This window comes from Aulonocara stuartgranti (assembly GCF_965226115.1).
Source record: "Aulonocara stuartgranti genome assembly, chromosome: 3".
Classification (NCBI taxonomy): domain Eukaryota; kingdom Metazoa; phylum Chordata; class Actinopteri; order Cichliformes; family Cichlidae; genus Aulonocara; species Aulonocara stuartgranti.
In genome coordinates this window covers 52494053-52521728 of record NC_138941.1, presented here as the reverse complement: position 1 = coordinate 52521728, position 27676 = coordinate 52494053, and the positions used below count along the sequence as shown (strand labels likewise).

The 27676-nt window shown below is 37.0% G+C and overlaps 1 protein-coding gene across 2 annotated transcripts; it reads right to left on the bottom strand.

Moving 5' to 3' along the window:
• On the bottom strand, nucleotides 1-22726 carry LOC309703823 (GRB2-associated-binding protein 1-like). 2 transcript variants are annotated; one of them, XM_082528741.1, is made up of 14 exons: nucleotides 22105-22726; nucleotides 15754-15823; nucleotides 13036-13164; nucleotides 11889-12054; nucleotides 10791-10983; nucleotides 8520-9199; nucleotides 6239-6321; nucleotides 5994-6103; nucleotides 4909-5198; nucleotides 4478-4549; nucleotides 2931-3027; nucleotides 2339-2468; nucleotides 1920-2054; nucleotides 1-1629 (listed from the first exon to the last, which is right to left on the bottom strand). In XM_082528741.1, exons 2-14 carry the CDS (start codon nucleotides 15769-15771, stop codon nucleotides 1444-1446), a joined length of 2289 nt encoding a protein of 762 aa, XP_082384867.1. In that variant the 5' UTR covers nucleotides 15772-15823; nucleotides 22105-22726; the 3' UTR covers nucleotides 1-1443. The 2 variants fall into 2 exon arrangements, with proteins under 2 accessions (XP_082384867.1, XP_082384866.1); XM_082528740.1 differs by lacking the exon at nucleotides 15754-15823.
• Between the last annotated feature and the right edge of the window lie 4950 nt (nucleotides 22727-27676).

The window sequence follows — 27676 nt, the reverse complement described above, 5'->3', positions numbered from 1 at the left end:
TAGTGATGTATAGTGTTTATTCCATTCTTACTACGATCACATAAATCAGCATTAACAGATTATATCCATCATCTGGACAGACAGGATCTGACAGAAGGCTTCACATCGCGATGATGAATACACTGGAAAATAACTGTGTGTTAGTCACAAGGAAAACACAAACTTCCCGCCACGTTTATCACTCCCTCAGAGGAGCAAATCTAACTAATGCATGTCGTTAGGGAAACTTAACATAGACATACAAAATTAAAGTCACCAGAGATTTTTGGCTTAAAAAAATATCACAGCACAAAACAAGTCAAACAGTTTTTCTCAGTAGATTTAAAGCAAAACTGAAATCTTACTTATATTACGGTGCAGCAAAAACTACCCTGGAGAAATAAGTGATGTTGTCACCTGTTTTGAATAGAAGTAGATGAAGAAGTTCCAGTGCTCTAGAGAAGCAGCTGTTATATTCTTTTTTGCTTATGTAGGATCTGAGTAAGACTGCATTTCCTCATTGCCCTGCCTTCTATTCAAAGTGTGGTGTTTTCCATTCAGTAAAAACGGGCTTTCCAAAAACTCTGACAAGTCGACCTGTGGTTTTGAAAGGGGCAGTTTTGTGTCGAATCATCACCATCCTTTGACAGATCATTCGCGCATATTAATATGACATTGTGTTGCTTAACATACATTTCTATTTTTAGATTTTTTTTATCTTCAAATGCCTGCTGGTGATTTAAACTCTAAAATTCAAAGAATATTTGCCTTTTCTAAGGGTTTCTACGCTGCCACTGAAAGTCATCTTAGAGAACAGGGTCATGTCCTTTATTTCTGCAAATGTGACTTTGATTTCTGGGTATTTGAAGGTTTTAATAACCAAGGAAAATTTTTCATTTTATATAAAATAACTAAATAATAAAATATGGTAGTGTGGTGTGGTTTTGTAGTGTGGAGAGGAAATAAAAAAAGGAACTGTTACTATAAACTACTGTACATTTTATATAATAACTTAGTTAAACTATCTGATATTCATGTTTTAATGACAACAGCTTTTTATGACTAACTGCAAGACCTGCCAATCAAGGCATTCACATCATCAACATACCTTTGTTAAAAAAAAAAAAAAAATCCAGAGTAATCTGTTGTGTATTTAAGTGAAGTGGCTTCTAGCTGTGCTGAAACTTAAATATGAGCCCTATACGATATTTACCAGTGGGATGTATATCAGCTGATATACTGGGCTGTAGATGGTTCCTGCATGCCCCAAGCTCATTTTAACAGATCTGCCAAACAGTCTGAGGATGTGAATACTTTCCTAAGTAGATACTTGATATTAACGTAATGATTCTAAGATTATAACAGTCCATCAGTCACTTTGTCCACCAATGGATTGCAGTTATATTTATTCTTTTCCTGGATAAGAAGCACGTTTTGAACTTTGTGTGTGTGTTTGTGCGTTTTTCATAATTTATTCTTCTCCGTAGACATCCTCCCGGCATGCCGTGCTTCTCGCGTGCTCCTCAGGGCCTTGGTCCTTTTGGGGTCCACCACTGCATAGTCCACACGTGTACGCTGGCCTCGTGCTTGATCCTCGCCGTCTCCAGCGTGCTCACTGCCCCCGGTTAAACCTTCTCCAGTGCAGCGTTTCTGGTTGCACAGAAACACAATGAGAAAGATTTATATGATTTTTGGGAGTTTGGGGTTTTTGGGGTTTTTTTTAGATTATTTACTCGGAAAAACGAAAGTAATCCATTGGTGCCCTCTGGTGGTCAGACAAAATGATCACAGTCAAAATGTATTATTTATATCTGATGACAAATTATTAATTAAATAATGCATATGCTATATAGTATAACAGTAAAAGAAATAAAAGCACATTTAATTGAATGTTATGACTCATGTGGAATGACAGAGTGAAACAGCGAGAGATGGTTTACCTGTCTGCTTGGTGTTGATTGTCCAGTGTGGAGGTCAAGGTCCAGGTACTCCACCTGCTTGTCATCTCTGGCTCGTCGTAACACAGGGCTGTTGACTCCGCCCTCTGAAGCTCGGTGCATCATAAGTCTCAGAGACTGTAAACCGTAACGTAGAGAGTTTAGTAAAGGAGTTATGAAATCTAGAAGAAAGAAAAAAATGTTAAGACATGATAGAGAGATGGAAGGTACTCACAATCAGGTATTAGAATATATTTCAAAGAAAGAAGGGAAACAATGCCCCAAATAACAAAACATGAGCCAAATGTTTTCAATATAATAAGAATAAAAGATGAAGAAGAATAAATGGGGAAAAAGAAAGCAAGAATAGTTGGAACATTGTGAAAAAATGGAACAAAACAGGGGAGATGTGTGTGTTTTACCTGCTCGCCGGCACTGAAACTGAGGCTAGAGGTCATCATTGCAACATAGTTGTCATCTGGGTCATCGGAATCAGAGGACGGTGAAGAGCTGTGAGCAGAGCTCGGCGTGACCGTCCGACGACTGGAGGGTCTGTCACACAAACACATAAATATAAAATGAATCTTACATGATGATTTAAGATTAGGTAGTTTTTGCTTTTAAAGCAAAACTTCATCTCAATTTTGCTGACTTATAGATTGTTGGTCAGACAAATCAATCAATATTTATTCTATTGATGGCTGAGTAAAGAAAACTTTTACTTTGTAGTTTTTACTACAGAGTAACTACTTACTGTTAATTAGTATTTATATTTACTGATTCTACTCCATTCTTCTTTTATTAACTTAAATTACAACATCTTGCTGTTGTAAGATGATCTAAAAGTCCTTGTAGTAACCCTTAAGCACCACAGGGTGGCAGTAGATTGCTGCTCAGCTATTAACACATCCTTCCTCTCTCTTACTCTGAAAGCGTTCCAGGCAGTAAATTTGTGTTCTGTAGTTTTCTGTTGACCTTGCAGTAAACGTGATCATGTCACGCAAACAAACATACCCACGGGTGAAGGTCCGTGTTACAGGCGAGCGCACTGGAGGGGGGACTTCCTGCCAGTCCTGCTGCACTGAAGAGATGTCCAGAGGAGCTGGTTTTACTGGGTGACAAAAGATGGGGAGAAAAGGGCGGCTTTACTTATTACAGTTTGAAATAATGTAAGGCTTAGCTCAAATAGGGGCTGCTTGTTTTCAGGATATGAGAACAAGAAAACTGTATTTCCACTTGTCCTTCCTTTATATCTGTGATTAGAGCTGTTTAGACAGCAGTAAAAAAAAAAGAGCATTGCATTGTTTATTTTAAGCCTCGAGTTTGAAAAATTTCACAGTTTAACATAAAAAAGTAAGACCTGAGGTCTGATTTTTTAAATATATTCATTGTCTTCCTCAGTTGCTGAGTCATTTCAAACCCCCTTTTTTTTCAGTTCAGCTGTTGAATTTGGGTGATTTGAGTGAAAACGTGTACTTCATTGTTTTATTGCTGTATTGACCAACTGAAAGCAGGCTGACGCAGACCTGCAGGCTGAGGAAAAAAAACAAAGACAGATTACCATCTAATGTGTGACCCAGCCAGCAGTCACATATATGACAAATTTGACAGAAATTTTGCTTTTATCTGGACAAACCACTCTTTGAAAACAACTAAAAACTGTAAACGGTGCCAAAGCATCCTTGTAATACTTTTAATGTTGGCTTTTAATGTTTATTATTGTAATTAAAAACAGAATAAAGTTTTTATAGGAAGTAAAATCAGGTGGGGGATTTTTCCTTGCGTGTCCAGAAACAGTTTCTTGACTGTGAAGACTTTAAAATTTAATGTGAACGTTTCTATAAGCAGCAGCTGGTTCGTGTCGCTGTGTGTGTGGCTGTCGTGCTCTTGTAGTGCAGGCTTGTTGAGCAAAGTGGGAGCAGGTGAATAATTAAAACAAAATGAAATGACAGATATTGAGGGGGTGGGGGGAGAAAGAGTCACCACAGAGGAGAAACAGCCAAGTGTTTCAGGAACAGAAAGCTTAGGGTCAAAGTTTGAAAACTGTTTCATTTTATAAGTGGGTGTATTGTCTTCAAACCACAATTTAAAAGAAAAAAAAATCAGTTGTCAGCACAAACAACAAAATGTGATTTTACAGAACAAGACAAGCTGAGTAAAAGCAAAAAGAGGAATCATGAAGTGGGAAGTAATTACAAGAAGCTCTGATGGAAAGCCCCTTTCACCAGTGTTTTTCATGGCTTCTAAGGTTCAGATATTTTATTGCATTTACTTGCTTCAGTAGATGCATCAGCTTCTGCTGGTGTGATTACACCTGTACACTTTGAATCATTTTTTAAAGCTTCTTTTACGTCTTCCACCTCTGCTGGACTGTTCGCTGATCATGCAAAATGTTTACTTTTTGATGCTTAGCAAATATTTTATATCTAGAATTTTAAATATTTGGCAAAATTTTGATTTTTCTATTTGTTTTCATTATTATTCAGCCATATCATTTTAATATTGTCTTAAATATCAAGAGAAAACTAAGTGTTGATGTAAATGTGTGTTGTAGTTTGTACCTCTTGTTTTATTTGTCAGCTCCTCAGGAGTTTGGCTCTCATTTCTGTCCACCGGCTGATTGGCACAAACCCCTGCAGAGACACGCAACACCGCAAAACAGATGGCATTTACCAAAGAGTGCTGCAACAGCAACTCAGCTAATGCTACATTAATGCTTACTATGAACAGACAGAATCTGGTTTTTAAACTCTAGTTCATTTCCTTAGAAATATGCTTGTGGTTATTTAGGTGAATTTTACAAATCACCAAAATGCTTGAAAATACAAAATATTTTAAAGGGAACATTATTTAATTCAAGGTAAGGAGTTTTTCTTTTTTTTTCTTTTTTTTCTTTTTTTTACATCAAGGCTCTGTTACAGCTTCCAGCTCTCACAGTAGAATGATACTAAATTTAACACAAAACTTAATTTCCCACTAAGTTTCCGCTAACCTCTCCGTTGTGGTTTCAGGTTGCGGTGGATCGGAGGGGGCACGGCTTCTTGTTCGCCTCCAGCAGAAGTGTTCATGGTATTTCTCCTGAGCGGCGGAGTGAGAGGAGCAAGGGGAGTCAGGGCGGAGTTACGGAAACCCATGTGCGCAGGGGGAGGCACCTGCCTCCCGAGAGATGCCATGTCGGTCATGACAGTGGTGGGGTGTGTAGGAAATGAAGATGTCAGAGGGGTCATAGGGACGTAGTTGCCTTCTTGGAGCTGGGCAGAGGGGTCTGAGGGTGGAGGCACTCTGGAAGAAGAATAAAATTAATCAGAAATTAACGTTACTGAATTGTAAATTCCAATTTCAAATGTCCCAGATGTTCTTTTCATCACAGCATTGGCTGTCATTAGGTTTATCAAATCAATCAAATTTATTGTCACGTCACATTACTAGTACATTGGTACAGCACATGTGAGGGAAGTAGTTACTAATAGTTATAAGTAGTTCCTTACATGTGAGGTGATGTTAGCTTGTGTTTTAGTCCAAAGATTAAAGGTGCCTTTTGTAACAACTCTCTGAAAATTTTGATTGACATCAAGCCACCACCAGGGGTTAGTGTTTTATCAGCAGGTGTGTGTTTTTTTTCAGTGTGTGTTTGCTTGGGAGGCTTTTATTTGTTAATAAAGACTGCTATTTAACAAAGCAGTCTTTATGACTTGCTTTGTTAAATAAAGGTTACATCAACTCCTTGCACCTTGAACTGTGTTCATCTTCATTTGATAGCTCTTCAACACAATACAAATATGTTTTTGAAATATTGTCATACCTGTATTTTTTTTCACATTAAGTTGTTTGTGTGTCTGTGCGTCTTTGATTGATAGTCTACTAAGGGCTCATGAACTATGTAAATGTGCCAGATTTGGCCAATTCATCCACTTGAGTACTACAAAGTAAGGGGCAGCCTATTAGAAGAAAGTGGAATTTCACGAAGTGGGATCTTAAAGAGAGAGGACCTAAAACAGCTTCATCATGCAGATGACAATTTGAGAGGCTGATTTTAAGAAAGAAATCTTTATTTTACGTGTCGTAATTCTTACAGACCTGGGTGCAACCGGTGGCTCAGAGGTGGCAGCGCTCATGGGAACATAATTTTCATCCACATCATCATCTTCAGAACAGACACTACCCAGAGGGACCATGCCTTTGTTAAACTGAGAAAGAATGGATCAAGAATGCAGGTTGTTTTTCATTGTAAAATTATAAATCCATGATAAAACAGAAAGAGATAAAAGATAGAATAGTCGTTCAAAGTTAACATTTATTTTATTTTGGAGGTTTCAACTTACAAAATAGCTGTTAAAGCTCTCACTGAAATCAAACATGCTTGCTCTGTCAGACAAAGACCGAGGGATGTAAAAAGAGTCGCTACCTGAAACAGAAAGTATTGAGACAAAATCCATGAGTAGCTCAATCCTCTGTTCAATGATAACAGACAAACTTGTTTTGGCTTTCTATTTATTTGTTTCTTGCTGTTTTTTTTTTTGTTGTTTTTTTTGTTTTTTGTCTACAGATGTGAAAGTGAAAGTGATTTTCTTTCCAATGGCAAAGCTCTTCCAGTAAACTGCCAACTACTTGTATACCTTTGCAGATCGTAGACTTCTGCTGACACGCATTTACACAAACAGCATTTGTACAGTGGGTTTGACCAAATGTGAAACTGAATACGCATGGCGGGTAATCTAAAAAGGTGGGACAACCACATGCATGAAATAACAAGTCTGAGCTTGCATGAATCTATCTTAGATATACTTGAAAGCAGCTGTTTCTTTATGATGGAAACTTCATAGAACTGGAAAGAGAATGTGGATTAAAAAAAACAAAAGAAAAGAAATCTCCTTGTGCTGTTGTTGGGCAAAGTTCACGTTTGATTAATGAATCAAATTATGGAGCAATCATGCACAAACAGTTTCAGCTGTAACAATATAATCCCTCAGAACTGCTAGCTCTGCACAACAAAGCTTCTTAGCTCTGCATAATCTCCCTCAGGTACGAGGTTTAAAAATCAGATAGCAAACAGTGATTGCAGCCTCCTAAAAAGATTTAGCATTGAACTGAGTACAACATTAATGTGCATGAACTTGTCTCTGAATATTACTAAGTAGGCACATCTGGTACCAGAAGGTGTTCTCATGTGAACCAGTTTTCATTAGTTTGCACCTTTTGTGGGATTATTACTCTGAATCTGACACTTTGGTGATTAAATTAATGACAAATGTAAAATGGTAAAAATGTTAGTGGTTGGTGTTTTAGAAGAGTAGAAAAAAAATGCTATCTCAATAAAATTCATGAAGAACAAGAACATTGTCTTCTGGTTTGAAAAATGAATCCAGTGACGTGCATTAAAGCTGCGTTATTTTTAATAACTAGCAGGGCAATTAGTGGTAAAACAGCCTGACTTGTTTGTTAAATTAAGGGAGGTCTATCTCTATCTCTCTGAATACAGCATTAAATTTATGTTCAACTGATGAAAAAAAAGCATGAGATCACAATCTTTCGTAGGGTTTCAGTCATATCTACATCTCACTCCTCATATCAGGTTTCGAAACACCAAAAGCCTTCAAAGTAAGAGCCAGCAAATCCAGAAGTGACATCACAGTAACTTTGTTTAGAGCAACAAATTTTAAAACTGTTTAGTTTTAAAAGTCAGCTACAATAAAACATAATGAAACCTGGATCATTACAAGTTTGCATAATGGCAATTAAAACAAAAAGATCTGAAGAACCAACTGAGAATTACCATCCAACGCTGTCAGTCTCCAGATTCATAAAGTCTCTTTTACATCACAAGTTTCCTGCAGCAGCAATAAAACCTTAATGAACCTGCTGTGTAAAACCTATCCTGCTTTAAATTGCAGCCTAAGTTACATACAGCTGATTAATATCCACTAAACATGGTACACACGGTAAAGCATTTTGGCAGCTAAATCAATGCCTTACACTGGCACTGATTTATCTTTAGTTCTACAGCTAGAACTTATAGATTGGCTTAGCACAAGGACTATAAAATGTCAAAAACAGCGAGCCTGGTTGAATCCAAATGCAGCATGGAACACACCGGCCAGAAGGTCGACTTGTTTTGACAACAACTACATTTTTAGAGCTATTGTTATAGCCCGAACATGTGGATACCAGATAAGAGATAACTAGATCAAGACTTCTGCTGGTCACTATATAAGACTGAAGAAAAGAAATGTTCACATGAAAACTACCAGGTTCATTTTGTCTGTCTTTGGCTCTGTACAAAGATTAGGTACCCATGTGTAATCAATGCCAGCTCAAACTGACAGCTCAGTGGGACTCAGATTGCAGACAGACAGAAACATCTTCTCGTCTGTTATTTGCACATTATGTTTATTCATATTCAGGTGTTGTGTGTATTGACGTTAATCAAGAGGAAATAAAATGCATCAACTGGCATCTCAAAGGCTCCTTAAAGAACTCCCTAAATCTGATTTGTTGAATGTGTGAAAAATAAAAAATCTAATGAATGAAATTTTGGTTTTGGCATTGAAATCTGAAGGATTATTTGTTTGAATTATCAATGTCAGGACAGTATTGTCTCCTTACTTGTATGCATGCATCCTGGTGTAGTGACGGTGTTGCTCCTTGGCAGATGTCCTCCTCCATCCACACTCTCATCCCTCCTCTCTGGCTCTGAGGCAGTTCGGGGGAGTGTGGCAAGCTTTGAGCTTTCTCCTTGGGCTGCAATGCCAGGAGGTTTTGGTGGGCGCGGAGGAGGAGTAGGGGTGGAGGCATGAAGCTCTGCTTGGGTTAGGGAGTCCACACTAGGGGTAGAAGATGGGCGGCGAGGGGGCGGCGGTTGTGAAGTGCATACTGGACGTGGGATCTGGTAACCACTAGTGGTGGATGAGTGTGTGCTTGGATGCACATTGGAGTGCACATTATCACTGAGAGGTATTGCTACTGGACGAAGGTGAAAATCCAGGGAGTGCTTTCTGGGATGCGGAGAGGGGTGACAGCGGGGTCTGCCAGCTCGATTCTGGGAGTCAGGGGTTGTGCTGGCATCTAAAGACTGGCTGAGAGGGCTCGACATTGCAGTGACTGTCCAAGGGACCACTCTAAAGCCAGAAGAAGAGGAGGAAGAGGAGTAGGATGGATTTGGAAGGCTGCTGGGGAGGAGGGAAGGAGAGGAAGAAGAAGAAGAAGAGGAGGAGGTTGCAGAGGGAGGCGGGTAAAGGTTGTCATTGTAGTCAGTTTCAAGAGATGTGGATGACCCTAAAGGAGCCCTACAAAAAGAAAGAGAGAGATATCAACAAAAAGACTTGAATAAAAAGAGTTTGTTTTTTCTTTTTTTTTTTTTTCCTTATTAAGTTGTATAGTTTATCTGTTTATTTTGGTCAAAAACAAAGACGAATAAAATAGAAAGGTTTTCTTTGCATTAAAATTATTGTTGATTTTTCCCATCATAGTCCACTCAAGGCTTTGGGTTCAAACCTCAACAACTAAACGTGTCTGGAAAGATCAAACATTTTCCAACTGAGGAGGAAAATAGGTTTTATTGTGCTGTTCTGAGGAACTCTCCCATGAAGTTTCATGAAGTCAACCTTTTCCGTGGGTGTGATCCAAGTTAAATCTCAAATCCCCTTTCTTAGAGTCAACACGTCTGAACCTGTAACTCTGGTAGTTTCGCTGATTTATCTTCAGCTGGTTCTCTTTAGTCTGAACTGGAGTGGAACTGGAGTCAGAGTGGAAAAGTTTTTTTTGCATTTTTAGGATTTTGTTTTGAGCAATAATATGACTAAAACAAAAACTAACTAGATATATTAAACAAAGCTTGCAGATCTGACAGGCTGTCTTTTATAATTCTGTTTTCTATCATTGTGTTTTTATTAGTTTTGTTAGAGTTTAAGTATAGATTCTGGACTCATTTTGGCATTTTAACTCAGTTTTTACAGAAACTGCAAATCTTTCTATGAGGTTAAAATTTTAGCGAAACTCTAAAGGCTTCAGAAGACGTCTAAAGTTAATTCGCTGCTCTGTTACCTTAAATGATATTGCTAACAACAGGATTTATTAACACATTAGGAATTCTAAGTATACCTTCAAAGTTAAATAACTTAATTAATGCAAAAAGACTTCTGGGTGCATAGAAATCTATGGGAAAATGGCCATAAGATCCCTTAATCTATGACCTTCAGTAGTTTCCTGATGAGTTTAGTGTCTCGATCGTGAGTTTCAAGTGATACTGAATGGAAGATTAACTTGTAGATTATGGTCCTAATGCACTGAAGTAGAAAAGGATGATGAAGCTGGGATTTTTTTACTCAGTTATTGACAAGTCATTTCATGAGCAATGGCCCCCAATTGCACAATCATGTCCCCTCATACATTCGCGATGTCTAGTTAGAAAACCCTAACAATATTGTAATTGTATACATACAATATACTATATATACAATATCCATCAGGTTTGTTTCAAGTGTTCTGTATCTCGATTTTTCCATCCACTACATGTTGGAGATATTCCATCTATGACATGTTTGCTTATTTAATTAAAGTTAAATCTTCAGAAAAATATCTTTCTATGATATTTTAAAACTATCCTTAAAAGAGGATTAAATTGTTTACAGACAAATTCACCAGATAACCTTTACTAAGTAGTTGGAAATCATTTAGACTTAGGTGAAAAAAAAATCTGGCCGTAACCTATTGTAACTTAATCTATCTTAATTGAGATGTAGAGTTTACCAGGCATGGATTAAGCCTGAACCTCCTAGAAAACATGTTTGGTCTAAGACTAAGCTGGGAAAATGAGCTTTAAGACATTAATGACTAGGCTTTTTTTGTCTTATTGTATCTTTGTGTTCATTTATTTACCTGATGTGACTCTGGCATTGTGATAACCACAGGTAATCCTCCTCTGAATTCCGGTCAGGCTCCATGTGCCGCACACTCACCGGGTCATATGGTGGTGGGACTAACCCTGTCATCGTAGAGATGGTGGTGGTGTGACTGACTGGGGTCATAGATGTTGCAGAGGTGGAGGAGGAGACAAGAGGTCTTTCTGGAACTGTACAATGAAAGAAAATAAATCAGCTAATTCAGGAATTAAAAACCGTATAGACAATCTGTTCAAAGGTCCCAAAGCTCAGCCAGTATTTGTCATGTCAGTTTATTAGGCACGCCACTTCAATACTTTTAATGCATATTTTACCAGCAGTTTGTTATTCTTCCTGTTGTGCTGAAGTGCATTTTATTGAAATGCTACCAATATATTTATCATTTATATGTTATATATTAACATACATTTGTTGATTATCTGAGCAAAACATTGGAAAACCTTAATAAACTGGAGTGTGGTGCAGTATTGATGATGCAAAAACTATATTGCATTACAATAGATGTTTAGTAAAGCGGTGACTTACTTCATGTGTGAATTTACAGAAGCTCTTTTACATGTTTTTTTCTATAACTTTAATCCTAAAGAGATCTATGTTAATTACAAAGAAACCATTGATTTTACAGTCAACATATGGAAAAAAAATAACTGATTTGTTGCATTGTATCATATCAAATTTATATCAAAAAATCAAATTTATATTTGTTATATCAAATTTATTCAGAATATGAAACCTCTGATAAAACATCCATCTATTATAAACACAAATAAGACTGTTTAACTCAAAGGATCCATTTCACGTGTGAACACAAAGTTCAAATGTACAAGGGCAAGCTGCTATAACAATATCATAATATTTATATTGTTTAAATGTATTGCTGTACAGGTCTGAGTCAATGGCAGCCACAATCGTGAAGGCATACTTGTCTACTTTTCTTTATGCATGTTCTCTCCTCCTCCTACTTTTCACACTGACTCAACCACAGCCCACGCAGGCAAACATCCACTTCAAATGCAAAACAAGAAAGGTACACGGAGCATTTTTCACTTGTCTAATAATTGGATATTTAGCATACCATCATCAGTAGGGTTGAAGCCACAGAGCAGGCAGATGGATGTCACCCAGCGGTTCATGTCCTCTTCAGACTCAGCCACCAAGTACCAGATCCTCTCTTCTGTCCTGAGGTCAAAAACAAAGCTGCTCTCTAGCTCCTTTTTTGTGAAAGAAAGGCCAGCATCCACCTGACGGAGAGGCAGAAATGGAGCAGACTTGTTACTGTCAAACAGTCAAGCAACCCTTAGGATTTATTAAGTGTAAGTGTTTACATAGTTGAGTATCTATGTACATGATATACATACATTCAATTGGCATTTAACAAAGAAAAAGAATTTGAAAGAAAAAAAATAAATTATGAGATGTGATCATAAAGTTCCCTGTGTCTCTCAAAAAGTGAAAAATCATACCTAATTTAAATTTGGTCAACCTTCCCCTATGGGCCGTCGAGTCCCAACACACATGCTATGTTTGGATTGCATCTTAGAAGACACTCAGGCATGCGGATTTGTAATTTCAAACTTTCCCAAAAACAAAATATCACAGTCCGTGTCAAAGTAATTCAACCATTATGCTAATGATCACTGGCCCAACAGCAATTTTTAATCAAAGTGTCCCCAATGTCCAGACCTGAATTGATTGCACCAGGTCAGGAACACAACAATGATCTATTTTCTGACAATCCCCAGGTTGTGCGCCAAGAATTCGTTCCCTGTGGACAGACTATCAAAGTTCGACTTTACTGCAATGTTCCGATGTGTCAAAGGAAGATCATTCAGCAGAAACCACCTTAAATAAATCACATTTTATGCTGCACACAAGACATGTGTGGCCATGCCAACACAATCTTTTTAGTATTATTACCAAACCAATGTTAGTGTTGTGACTTTCACAGTGTGTGATTCGGTGTAATCTAATAATTAGTAGTTCTGTGCTACAAGTCTTGCACTGCTCAAAGAAAGAAACTTGAAAAGAAGATCAGTCAAAGTTGAAATAAGAGAAACTTTCTCTTTTCTCATAAAGAAAATTCAGGAACTGATTTTATTACCAAAATCTGTGTTGCCACACTCTCTCTTTATTTTGCAAATAAGATCATATTTACAAAAAAAAAAATGTTTAAAGACATAAATCCAACATTAGGTGAGATAGTAATATATCTGTCATCTCACCTGTTCGCACAGATTCAGATTGATGTTCCTGATTGGCCGACGGGAATGCGGGTTCTTGTAGTATTGCAGAACGTCCGGCTCTCCGCTCAGTCGACCGCTTCGCAGCACAAACCAGCGCCTCTTCCAGGCCTAGACAGAGTAAAAGATTTATTACTAAAAAAGGTTTTTATGTGTAAAAATAATCTCAGGACAAGATGCAAGCACTCAACCCCTGTGTGCCAACTGCTGAGATCTTTTTGAGACTTTTACTTTGGACTTTGAACTTCAGTCTTCTTCCTGAGTGAGTTATTGATTATATGAAGTTTTTTTTTTTCTGTCCTTCTTCCGTTACACAAACTCATTAAACGCAATACTGTTGTCTTCCTCCATGTCCTAAGTTTTACACTTCAGTGAATTTGAATGCTAACTAAACATCACACACACGCCTACGTCCACTGAACTGCTAAATGTTTGACACTTGTCTCCGGTCGTTTGGCATCAGGTGTTGGGCATTACAGGTAGGGTCTATCTCCAACAAATGATCCACAGGAAGGCATCTCATACTTCAGACATGACTCACAACCAGTGCGTTTGTGCCATTAGTGTGTAGGCAGAGTGTGAAAGAGAAGTCATGATATTTTTTTAAAGGTGTGAAGCAGAGCATAAATAAGGATTTAAATTTCATAACAGTACAGGGACACGTGAATGCACAGTTTCACATTCAGGGCTCAGGTTTTCAGTTTAAAGAAACCTGAGATTTTTCTTACGAAGGTTGAACAAATGCCATTTAAAACACAGGAACAAGTTTTATGCTTCTGTTTAAAAGGCTGAATACAGTATGTGTGTGTGTATGTTTTTGTGTTGGCCTGACAAGCTAAATCCATTCTTTCTGATCATCATGAACTATTTCTCAACAAAATAAAATGGACTCCTCGGGCCTGAGCCTCAGCGGGAGTTTATGTGTTTGTGTGCTTGTTTGATCAAAGCGCACAGTAATGAATGGCAAAACACATTTCAACCTTTTTTTCTTCAAACCCAGACAGGAAAAGGAAATAGCTGAACAGGAAATGCCGGTGGGAGATGGCAGTATGAGCATGTGTTTATTGACTGTCTCCCTCGAGCTGTTTGATGATCTGCTGGGTGCTGGGGAGATAAAAGCAGCAACATGGCAGAACTAGTATGAAAATACTTTTTGATTCTTTCTAATTAAAGTAACAGGAACAAGCTGCAGCGGACTGGATCACTCACCAGCATGGCCTGCAAAATCCTTTTTAAGTGCCTGGTAACACAGGCTATTACTAGAATAAGTCATGATGGAGCAACCAGATTAAGAAACACACTAGTTTTAAAGGGATAAAAAGGTAATCAAATTTTAATGTTGTTATTATGCAATAAGTACTTCTTTTACAACCTGACATGCAAACTTCAACAAGTTCAACATTGTACGAAAGCGTTTGTTTGTCAAACTAAATTGGTGTTCAGTTTGGACTTGATTTTATGTACTGACTCATTGGGTTTATTTATGTTTTTAATTTAAAAGAATTAATATATTTAATAATATAATTATAATAAAATACAGTGATTTACGACCCTTAATAAACACTTGATCATTAGTTTCATGTGATTCTGAAAAAATAAAAAAAACGATTTTAGGCTTGTAAATTATGATCATTGGCCTTCAATTTTGTCAGGTGGTCCTGAGCACTTTTGAAGTCTTGTTAGAAAACCCATTTATTTTTGATGTACAGTCTATGGTTTTGTTATACAAGTTCATAACTTATTTTGCCTACCAAGTTATTGCATTTCTTTAGACTTTTTTATTTAAAACTTTGATTTAAAACTTTAATTAGAAGAAAAAACTCACTTCATTATTGTCTTCATATTCATGATTTTTTTTCAGTGGCCAAAAAGTGTGTTTGGTGTTTTGTTTTATTTTAAAGATGTGACTCTCAATAATCAGATACCAAAGTATCAAAAATACTATTCTTATTCCAGTTTGTGAAATACTGTTTTCTTTTTTAATTTTGCTTTGGATTTTTTCACTTGACATCACAGAAATGAATAAAAGTTTTCCTTTGGTATTATTGCCTTGACTCACTGACAATTTGATGTCCTGTAGTAATGGTTCTTTTTTGAAGGTTGGAAAAGTGAGCAGGTTGTTTGTCAACATGCATTTCTACTTATTGCGCTAGTATATCCTTGTACTTGTATGCCTACAAACACCCTCTTTTTTCTTGCATCCATTGGGTCAGCTGAACTTTGATTTACCCCACATCATGCCTGCCATGCAGTGACAGGTCTAGGGCATCATTCATTTTGCTTTCCTCTGTTCCACAGTACAAGAGATAAGACTGTCTCCATGTCTTTGTAAGGTTTTACAAATATGAGATTTTTTTCTTCTTAATAAAAGGAAATCTATCGTGCTCATTTCTAAGTTATTATTTTTTATTCTTGTACTCTAGAGTAGGTTTGCATGGTTCCAAGCTCAAAACAATTCTTATTTATCCCTTCCTCTTTAAGCCAACTTTCTTCAGATTGGCTGCTGATCAGAAGAAGAAAAAAAAGCTTGAATGGCGGTGGGTGGGGCTTTTTGCTCACAGTCCCAGCTGTGTGGCTAACATGACCATATTAGGTATGCATGCTACTATGCTAAGGCTACTATACTAAGGCCAACGGTAGGAAAGTAACATGTCTAAGACCAACATTTAGAGCATTCTGAAACATCTGTTCTTCACTCACATAGATTACTTTCCACATTTGCTGATTTCACAATTTGGACAGTCCATTCATCGTCCTCTTAGTTGCTGATCTGATGAAAAAGATCAAATTTTAAGCACAATGGCAACCAATTATACATTTCCTCACATATTTTATTTATTTGGAACTGTACTTCTACTTTGCTATCATCACCAAGACAGTGGTCAGAATAGACACACTAACAAACAATTACTGATATTCTTTGTTCCAGTTTATACTTTTGCTCCTATATTTAAGATCCCAAGTGTAACCTCTATGGACAACATTTATTCTGAAACATTTATAGCATTACCTTTGATCTGTGTTTGTTGCCTATGTCCACTGTGCACTGTGCATTTCCTCTCTATCACCTACAGCTCCCATGCAGCGGCCTTATATCCACCTAAAGTAATAAAGATAACCTCTTTTCCTTTAACAGCTTCTTTCCTCCTCTCCTTTCATTTGGTTTCTTTCTTTGACCTTTGACCTCAGCAGGAAAAGGGCACAATGGATCTAAAATAACACTTCCTCCATCCTGTCTCCAAGCCAAAATTAACACCAGACCTGAATAACAATATTCCTGCTGTTCAGTTCCTCATCTTCTCATCTGTAATCCCTAATCTTCTCATTCCTTTTAGTGCTGAGCTCTCATAACTGCAAACATGTGACTTTAAAACACTTTCTGTTTGTTTGCAGTCACTTGCAGACAGTTTCATTTATGAAAAACTAAAAAAAAAAAACCTGACTAAATTATTCTAAAATGCTTTATTTCAACGTAAACAAAATTTAGATGAATAATATTTTGAACATGGCTGTAAATGAATATGCTAAGATGCTAGGCTCCTCAGTTTCCTTCATAGATTTTAGAGGTTTTAAATGGAAATACATTGGTGTCCTTTTTTAAAATCTATCTAGCTTGGTGTCATTTGCCAAATTTTGGAGATGTCTGCTTTCTTTTAAATATAATAGAACTAAATTACATGTAAAACATCAGCAGCAGCACTTCTTACCACAAATCAGACCCAGTTCCTCAAAAATATATTTTAAAAAACTTCTAGAGAACAGTTTCATGAAGGAACTGTTTTCTTTCTCCTGAACTGCACCTTTTAACTGTATGACTGTACAGAAGGAAGTGTACATCTACAACCCACTAATAGAGGTCCTGGCTTATGATTCGTGTAACAGGATGTAAACACTGGTGGCCCCGCTTCCACGCACTGTCCCTTTCTATGATGCAATGTTAGTCAGCTTCAAGTTTTTTTTGACTGGCATATTTGACAAATTGTTTCTGAAAGTATTTGAATTTGATGTTTGGGGGGTAAACAGTTCATTTCAAGATACGATGAAATAAGATTATTTTGTGCTATGGAAGTGAAACAGTAGGTACCAGGATGGATCGATGACTTTGACCAATAGCAACTTCATTCTATTAGTTGTTCAGAATTTCCTCAGATGGTCTTTGAAGTGTCACGCTGGGAAGAAGTTAAGCTTAGATTGCAAAGGAAAACATTACAAGAGATAATTGGTGGTAATTTTCCTGTTTACGTTTGCTTTCTAATCCAGATAAATATGCCTTAACTGTATTTCAGTGTGGTCCTTTTCTTCAGTCACTGGCTTCGTTTTTTAGTGGTGCTTGTCACCCATGTCCAGTGTTGGGCAAGTTACTTTGAAAAAGTAATTAATTCTTAAAAAGAGTAACTGAGTTAGTAACTAAGTTACAAGATTCTAAAAGTAATTAATTACTTGAAAAGTAACTGTTACGTTACTTTAAAAAAAATGTTTAGCCCTCTGGGGTCCAGGGTACAATTGGCCATTTTTAACTACTTTTGATTTTCTCTCCACATTTCACCCTTAAAAACTATTTACTTTGCCTTGTTTGGTATCATCCTTTTCAGCACAACCTCACATGTCTGAATTTACAGTTAAGTTTTCATTTTGACATACTGTATTAACACAACTGATCTAAAATCAGACAAAAAACATAAAATCGGAGCAGAAAAAGTTATATTTTTTAGTGTAACAACCACAAACATGTTTAATGAATCATATTTCATAACTTTAAATGCAAATATAAATTGTCAATTTTAAAATCATATGCACAAGTTTTGCAAACAACAAAGTTATTTGCAGTCATTTACCTTTTACCTTGATTTTCTAAATAACCATTTCAAACTACAGAACAACAGGCTGTTCTTCATTCAATAAGATGCCACACAAATTATTTGTGCCACTCCAAAACAATAATCTCTGTCCACAGCAGCAGGTGTATCACTCCTGTTTCTACCTGGAGACAGCAGTCGCCTCATTGTTCTGACACACAAACAAAACTATCCACAGCACTACACACTAACTACACAAGACAACACACTAACTACACAAGACAACACACTAACTACACAAGACAACACATTAACTACACAAGACAACACATTAACTACACACTGCAAACACACTAAACATCACAAATCTCTCAACATCTCAAGACTCGCTCTCTCTCTTTTTCTGCCGTCTTTCTCTCTCTCTCTCTCTCTCTCTCTCTCTCTCTCTCTCTCTCTCTCTCTCTCTCTCTCTCGCTCTCTCACCGTCACTCCTAAAACTTCCCCCTCTTCCTAAACAACCAAATGTCATGTTGCTATAGAACTCATGCGGTTGTTTTGTCCACTAGCTACACTTCTTATGCCAAAAAGAAATCGTCAACCTGAAAGTGATTGCCGTCCGCGGGAGCATGTGCAGCTGCTTAAAGCTGTAGCGTCCAGATTACTTTCAGCTACTTCCATGCAACTGATATAAGATGCGGTAAGCTGAACACAGCTTCAACCGTCTGTTTGTTGACAAATAGTAACGAGACCATACCGCATTTTCGTGTTAGTAACGGCAACGGCGTTGTAACGATAGAAATAGTAATTAGTTAGATTACTCGTTACTGAAAAAAGTGACTCCGTAACGCCGTTACTTGTAAGGCCGTTATTCCCATCACTGCCCATGTCATTCCCAGATCTCAATATTACTAGCAGAACCAACAAGGAGAAAAGAAAGAAATTAGAATTGCCCCAGAGAGCATGTCCTCAGCTAAGGTCAACGCCCCATCTCACAGCTGTAAACACAGTGATTCAGATCTGCTTCCAAATAAAACATTTCCTCCTTTGCCCATTTAAATCCTAAAGTTTCATACACTGAACAAATGTTAGGTATAGGACCCAAATTAGAGTGAAACAGAATTAGCTTTTTTATGTGGCTTTGCTGTATTTCATTTAAGTCATAGGTTAAGAGTTTTTCAACTTGGAAAACTGAAATCATGAATAACTCTAGGGCTCTCGAGGTGAAATGTAACATTTCAGGTGCACCATGGCTGACTGACCTTGTAGCATCCAGCTGTGCATTAATCGGATGCAACCGTATAATGGAGTGGAATAAATGTCAAATATAAGAGCCATTCACACCAGCAATTTAGATAGATCATTGTATCCCATTATCCTACCGAGTGCCATAAATGCTACATACTTTACAGGCTGTGGCTAAGTAACGTTCAACTCTGTGGGTGCTGCTGAGTGGTGTTTGAGCATCTGTGGTGCTGGGACGCATGAAATCAGAGCTCTTCATTCAAACCTTTTCAAGGCAAGGTGTTGAACTTGTCTGTAGAGCACCATTGCTCTGATGGAGAGCAGGACTTTTGGAGGTATCCACACTGTGATACATATCCAAGAGAGGGCCTCTGCAGACCCAACTCTTTCTTCAACTGTGTTTGACTTTCTGTGTGTGTGTGTATGTGTAAAACATGTGTTATTGTACTCAAGGTTTCAAAATTTACGTCATCATTATCCCTGGTTTGCTTCCAGAGTGTGTGTTCGTTTGTGTGTGTGTGTGTGTGTGTGTGTGTAGCTGTGTGTGTGTCTGTGTACGTGTGTGTGTGTGTGTGTTCGTGTGTTTTCAAATCTTCTAAATCTTCAGGAAGGCCCTCATCGTCCAACCAGGCATAGCTGAGTGTAATTGGTTTATTACATAACGCACACACAGCTTTCAACAGAGCAGGGAGTGTGTGACGAAGTATACTCCATGAACTTTACCCACTATACATGAACACACACACACAAACTGTCTGCTTCTTCCATTATAGGGGACTGTGTGTGTTTGTGTGCTTAAGTGTGAGTGTGTTGATATTAGAGGCACAGCTGGCCATGCAGCGCTTCTTTGCACACATTTCATTGTATATACCATCATGACTGAATATATACACAGACTCAACAATGGTCTGTCTGTTTGGAGCAACTTTCTTTTTCTTGCCGTCTCGCCTCTCTGCGTCTTCGTCTCTTGTCTTCTTTTCCCTTTTCCTCCAGCTCTTCTTCTTTGATTCCAATGGATTTGCACGGTCTCCTTCATTTTAAACAAGCAGTAAGAAAGTGCAACTCCAGCACTCGACTTTCTTTGAAATCTGATTGTTCCCTCCTAAAAAATGTTCCCTGCTGCGATGGGTCTATCGACGTCAGCTAAGAAGAATATTGAAGTCTGCCTAATTAGTGCTGGCACAGTTTCTCTGTGCTTTTCCCCGGCCTTTTAGTGATGCTCTGCTTCAGCTATTTCTTCAGAGGGCCCGTGTTCTCACGTAAAAAGTTACTGGTTCAAATCTGGAAATTGTTCAGCTTTCCCTGAGCATATTCTGGTATTGAAGGCAGCTTCACTTCCTATCACTTTTTCTTCTGACCTATTTTATTATCCTTCACTTTCCGCTGCACACACACAAAGACAGAGGGGGGGGCAGGAGGAAAGGAAAACATGTGATAATAGGAGAGGAAGAGAGAGCACGAGAATGAAAGAGAAACACAGAGAAAGGCACACCAAACATTTTTTTAGAAATGGAAAGAATAAAACATCAAGGGAAAATATGGAACGGAGAGATGAGATTAGCTCAACTCACTGGTAAGGCATGCCAAATATGTGGTGCATGCATGTGATCCTAACTGCCTAAGCTGCTTCTTTACTGGAATAAAGCAGCCTGTGGTGCAACTGGACACACCAACTTGCATGAATTCATGAATCCATCCTTCCACTTATTCTACATAGTGAAGGAGAATACAGGAAAAAACAAAACTGGTCCAAGTCTCTGGTATTCATTACAGGCACAGTGCCACGTTGTCAGGTTTGGGATTTGAAAAATGCTAAATAACATTTTTGTGGCTTACATGTAATTAGAAACAGTTGTTTCTTTTGACAGCAGCTAGAACTGTACACTTCGTTCATTTTGCATGTTTATCAGATTACAAGTTACATTGCAGCAATTTTGTAGCTCATCTTTAAGTTAGTTATGTTTCCAATGACAAGTTGTATAACAGTCAGTTTGTAGGGCTAATATATCAGCTAAGGATCAGCCTTGTTGACTGAGTTTTATCCGTTTTAAATAAACTTTATTAATACCAGTGGCTGGTAATTATCTGTGTCACATCTTTGTTTTTGTTTTTTCAAAGATAATGGGATTAATGATGAACATTGTTGGGTTTATTCATGTAACAATGTATGCATTTTACATAAATTTATAGAGAAAGGACTCAAAAATAAATTGTCTTACAATATAATACAAATACAAAACAGCTACAGATTTCACTTTAAGGATATTGACTGCTGTGCTAGCTGTAATTAAAAGTCTGCATATTTACTGAAATAAACAAACAGCTAGCTTGCACGCTAATATGCTAACTGTAGTAAAAATATTGTAGCTGTGCTAAAAATATAGCATACAATCAAGCTGTTTTTCTTTTTCTCTAGATTTAGCTTGTGTATTAGCTGTATTCTGAATGGGGTCAAATAAATAATGTCTGAATTCTCATTTTTTAGAAATAAAAATTCATCCATTCGTTTATTTTCTTAACTGCAAATCCAGTTCACGGTCATGGTGGTGATGGAGCCTATCTCAGCTGTCTTAATGTGAAGGATGGTGTAAACCATAGACAGTTTTGTAGAATTACAAATAATATTCTCTGTATTTTATAATGTGGTACTACAAAGTCAAGTAGCATTACAGTGTTGCTTCCTGTCTAGTTGACAGCTGTGTTAGGATGGATGTTTTTTATTGTTTTATAATCAAGAGTGTGTAACTGTAGGAAATGACTCACTGTGTAAACACTGATGAAACTGAGACAAATCTTTAAACTTAATTAAATGCTACAGAGACAAACCTCCATGAACAGTTGGTAATACTTCTGCAGTTGTACTCCTGATTAAAAATCTTTGTACAGCTTTAGGATACTTCATATATCCACACTGGACATCACAAAGATGAGTCATATATATATACAGAACATATGCACAGTTTTTTGTATGTTTAATTTTTTCAAGTGTTTCAAATTCAAATAAAATACTCACATAGCGCCTCAGTTTTTTCTCTGGGGGTGACTTTCTCAGCCACCCTTCACACACCACGTCCCCTGCTCCGCTCATCCCGATGCCAACAAATATGGCTCCAGCAGCGCTTCTTTAATTATCAATTAACCAATCAGATGGACCTCAGTTGATCAGGATGCCAGTAATGTGTCAAAGCAGGCAACCATTCAGTTGATCACCATGAATTTCCAACAGTCAAGTACATTTAACCAATCGAATGTCACATAGGTTCATTAGTCCTTTCAGTAAGTCTTCTTTTTTGTTAACAATGATCAAATCCAACCAGATTTGAGATCAGCTGCTTTGGCTTTAAATCGGTAAACAAGGCATCCAAGCTTCACACCAGTCTGAGATCCAGTCAGTTGATCTGTACATGTACAGGTCAGGCTTCCACTTTGTCAATCAGACTTTTAATAAGTTAAGGTTTCCAGTCTGTTTTTAAGTAAAATCCTGCTGTAATAAATCAGTTGAGCAGTTTCTATCCACACATGGAAGAGCTTCTGTTCACCCGTCGACGCCTGAGTCACACCTCCTTTTGAGAAAGCTTCAACTTCCCAGCAGTCAGTCTTCCCTCCCTCCTCCCTCCTTTCTCTCACTCTCTCGCTTTTTGTGGTTGTGCGATAACTGAACACAATGCCTCAGCTCGGACATTCCTGCTCTCCTCTCCACCCTCTTTTCCCTCCTCCTCCTCATCACTCCTCCCATTCTCCTCCTGCTCTGTGTAACAGGAAACTCCCCCTGTGGATATGGATGCAGTTTTTTTTGGAAAATGTGCGAGGGAAAAGGAAGATGTCTACTTTAATATAAAGTGAACATGGCATGAACATAAGTTGAATAAACTGATGGATAAATTAGATTTCTAAATATAATAAGCATGAGTATGGGTCTACTATGACAGACGAGACCTTTGATATCAACAAAAGAAAACGTGTTCAACAAAACAAGAAAAAAACATTTTTTCCTCCAACAGCATGTATTTGTTTCTTTTAAATTTCTACTTAAAAAAGATGCACACATTCAGTAACAGCTCAACAGCCATTATGAACAACCTTGGGGTCTATTGATGATTATATATTAATCCATGTACCTTGGTATCTCCAGGTATCTTGTGTGAAAGAGCACTCAAAGTTGTTTAAGGTTTATGCTCAACCCTAAGTTGATCAGTTTCCAGAATTCCAAGTACACTTGAAATTAAAGACTTCTTTAAAATATATTATATTGGTAAAAGAGAGGCTACAGCACCCTCCAGTGCTGAAAGACTCAAACCGTCTAAATACTAGATGAAGTCCACTTTCTTCAATTTCTTCTCTTGTGAAATTGTCAAAAGTAAGATTGTGTCATCAATAATAAATTAATACTAAATTAAATGTATTGATCAGTAAAATGACTATGTTAATTTCAATTCTCCACTTCAAGCCTTAAACATAAAACTCAGATTGAACCCCTAAATAACTTAAACTTAATGAACTTCTTCTATAGTTCAGTTTACATGGCTTGAATATTTCCTGAATTATACCTTAATTTTTTTTTATTCTTAAGTAATTATTTTTTTATAATTGAACTTTTTTCATATCAAAACGTACACATAAATTGATTTATTGTCAATATTATCTTTATATGTTGCTCATTTATTTATTCCTTTCTTATATTGCAGTTGAAGTACATGTATTATTTTTGTTAATAGTAATTTGACTGACATAAAAAAAACAAAAAAAAAACAGAAGCTTTATATTTTAAAAAAAAATGGCACAGATAATTTTCCAAAAGTTGATTCTGTTCATCTGGACGTAGCGTTTTCAGTGGGAGAAACATTTCGTCACTCATCCAAGTGACTTCTTCAGTCTCAGCTAACTACAGGTCTTTTAAACGGTGTATTTGCATAATGACTGATAATAATGAAATGAAATAATAATGAAAACACTATGCTCAGATAATTGTTTTGGGCTGGAGATTTTGTGATTTTGTTTTGTTTATACCAATCTGTGTCTACACATGCATTTGAGAACTTATTTATCTTACACTTGATATGTCTGAGTCAGTTTTTTCTTGGGAAATGACAGAGCGATGAGGAACCTTCTTACAGTAAAATGATGTTTTAATTTAATGGGGAAAAATATCCTACCCTGCTCACATAATTTCCTTGGGGATTAATAAAGTAAAAAATCTTGCAAAACAAATATGAATCATACTAGATATCATTATGTATTACAGTGGGTGAGAGGTAGAACTCCCTACATGAGGTCACGGTGGGAATTACTACATGTTTGATGTGGCAGACTTTTGCCTCAAATGTCTTTTTAGCACAAAACTGGGATTTGTGTCTCCAAATATAACTGAACCAGGGACCTTTCACTTGCCAAGCAAATGTGTAAACTGCAACAGCTTAATAGTGCAGTAGAGCAGCTGAAAGTTGATTCTTAAGTTATTACTACTTTACTAAATATAGTATTATTTTCTTATAGTATCATTTTTCTTTAAAACTGGCAATTGTCCCCCCAAACACGTAGGAAAAACTCAGGTTGTATGAGTTGTACTTCTGTTTTGTGTGACTAGGTGGCAGAATTAGAACTTGCTGTACTTTTGTCAAAGAAAATCATGCATTATTAGAACTATAAGGTACAACAAAAGGCATTAACACACCCCAGAAGAGCTTCAGGCTTTTGAACTTAGCACTTGTAACCAGCTGGATGGCCCCTCTTCTCTTTAGTTCAGAGGTCATCCAAGTTTTCCAAAAGTAATTTCAAATTTCAATTTCTCTGACCTCAGAACAATTTTACATGAGTGATTATATCCATTATTATATCACTTTATTTTAACTATTTAAGTCTTCATAATTTTATGCTAAAGAACACTATTCTTAAATTCTTCCACCGTTGTAGACTTTCTTTTTTGTTGTGCTTTTTTGGGACCTCCTGGGTGAGTCATCAGTGCAGTCTTGGAGTAATTTTTGAAGGCTAGCTGCTTCTGGGAAAGTTCACCACTCTTCAAAGTTTTCTTCTTTTGTGGATAGTGACTCTCATTTAGTTTGGTGTGGAGTCCTAAAACTGTAAAAACTGCTTTGTAAACTTTTCCACACTTACATTTTCACATAGGTTTGTATAGCATTTTTTAAATCATGATTGAAATGAAGTAATGAGTTAAATGATTTAAAACGTTTTGATTTCCTAATTTACTTTGCTTTAAGTGTGAAAAATATGCCAAAAAAAAGAGTAAGTGGCAAATACTTGTTCATAACTGTATATGTATTTGTGACAAAAATAAGTGGTCTTACCTGCTGTGGGGACCTCTTGTGAATAAGGGAGCGGCCAAAAGTGGGTTTGTTTTGTCATTTCTTAAATACAAGAGGGGAAAGACCTTGTAGGAATGAAAAATAGTACAGGGAGAGAAACAAGAATGTCTGTGTCAGGCAATGTAAAAATACACTGACATTATGTGGCCATCTGCTTAGCTAGTTATCAGTTTGTGTTTGATACAGAGTGACATATGGCTATTTACTGCCATCTGGTGTTAGTTATACAGAACTGCAAGTAAAGTCACTGTTGCGTTCTTGTTGTTGTTTTTCTGTTGACAAAAAACAGCTGTGGATATCTGTCTTTTTCATAGCCATTTTAGGATTTTTTTGTTACAGAAGGTCTCTCAAAGATTTAGACACCAAAGTGTCAAACTGACACTGACTGTCTCTTATTATTATTAACTGATTATTAACTGAACATACTTGAACTGATTGGCGCCATAGGCAAAAAACAGGGGGACCATCCAACCAGTGTTCAGCACCAACTATGCAGATATGAAAAATGAAAAATCCTCCAACGCTCACCCAACAATATTACATTTCCTATGATTTTTCATCTGATATATACTGCTTCATTTCCACGCATATAAAATGAATATTGTTGCACATTTAAAAAAAAAACAAAACCTGCAAGTAGAGGGTGGACTGGTGGAGCGTGGTGCATTACTTCAATGTGACTCTTATGGCAGAGTCACAGTTTTTTTTTGCATATCAATATATTATTAACTAAAAATACACCTGTGAGAAATATTAATAGGTCATGTGGTCGAAACCAGGGATTGGATTCTTCATGATATAGACATATTTACTTTGTGTTATTTTCATGGTTAAACACCCCTGCGAGAATCAAAACAAGAAAGCTCATATTTGAATAAAACACGAGAACAGCTGTGATGACCTAAACTGCATTCCTTGATTTGTATACACATGGATCGTTGTTTGTTTCAAAGTTATTTGAATTATGAAAATGTTATGAAAAAACGAATATCATTTGCATGGCTTCATTCTAGCTGCATGATTAGCTGGTGGTGATCATTCGCAAAGTCCTTCTAAGAGCACATTTCAGCCATCTGGAAGCAAATCTTTGTGGTTGAGTTAAATTTCTACTATGCGTGTATTTTCATAACATTGCAGCTTTTCTAATCTCTTAATACAAAGTGCCGTCATGGACACACCTTGGCTCGTGTAACTGACAACACTGAACAAACGTCATGCTAATTGTTATCTGGTCTTATGGGAAAAGGGGAAAAGAAAGAAAATATAAAGGCCAACGTATTTTAACCGTGTAAAAAGATTCAAAGAACGAACTTGAATTGCAGCATGCAAAACTCTCCTGTACTCCTCCTTTTACCTATTACAAAAACACTCATTTTTTTTAAAGAGGTGGACATTCGAATCAGACATTTACAAGAGTGGCTGACAATAGGAGGAAGATCAGACTACTGACAAAGTGAGTCTTGTTCTTCTTTTTCCTCTTTTAGCTGATCACTTTAGTCACCACAGAGCAGACTCCTCAATCACACCAACACTGCATCGCTTCACACTAGTTACAAGGGAAAAGATCTTTAAAGATAAAAAATAAAATAAACAATATTGTCACAACTAAACAATTATAGAATATTTGTCTGTTTTTACATCATTAGGTTTTCATTCAAGACATAATTACCCCTTGGATGCACAACCTACCAATACCTACACTCTTCCACGAGTGGGGTCAAAAATGACCCCAAATAGAAACAATGCATTTTGCTATAAACTTGGTTGTTATTCTTCAAAATCTTTAAAACCAAGAGTTGTTATATTTTCATATTTGAGGTATTCCTCATAAAACATGTTTGTGACATGAGGCCCTTTACATTTTTATTTATTTTTTCATTAATTTTAAGAAATTGCAGTTTTTGTATCAGTTGTATCACTTTTGTATGCTTGCTCTGCATATACTGCAGAAGCTGGGCCTTCCAACTGAAAGGCACAAGTTGTTCATCCACTGTAACACAATCACTGAGGATGAATTTCTGCCTGCAGTTGACCAGGAACAGGTCCCATATGTAGCAGAAAGCTGCGATGTGGTTTGTTTTCAGTCGGTAGGCTCTGGTTCTCTTGTCATCAAAGTGCAAGAAACTGTGAATATCTTCAAATCTTTGAATTGACATAGTGGCCTTGAACAATGGGTTATGCAGAGGACTTGTACATCCCAGTTCTTCTCACTTCCTTCAAGAATGGTCAATCAAATGAAGGTCAGGAGCTTATATTTGTTTACAT

Coding starts and splice junctions, on each gene's coding strand:
- LOC309703823 (XM_082528740.1), bottom strand. CDS start 22,179: ATGAGCGGAGCAGGGGACGTGGTGTGTGAAGGGTGGCTGAGAAAGTCA. Junction 13,165..22,104: donor AGAAAAAACTGAGGCGCTAT/GTGAGTATTTTA, acceptor TACTCTGTCTAG/GCCTGGAAGAGGCGCTGGTT. Junction 4,550..4,908: donor CCTGAAACCACAACGGAGAG/GTTAGCGGAAAC, acceptor GTGTCTCTGCAG/GGGTTTGTGCCAATCAGCCG.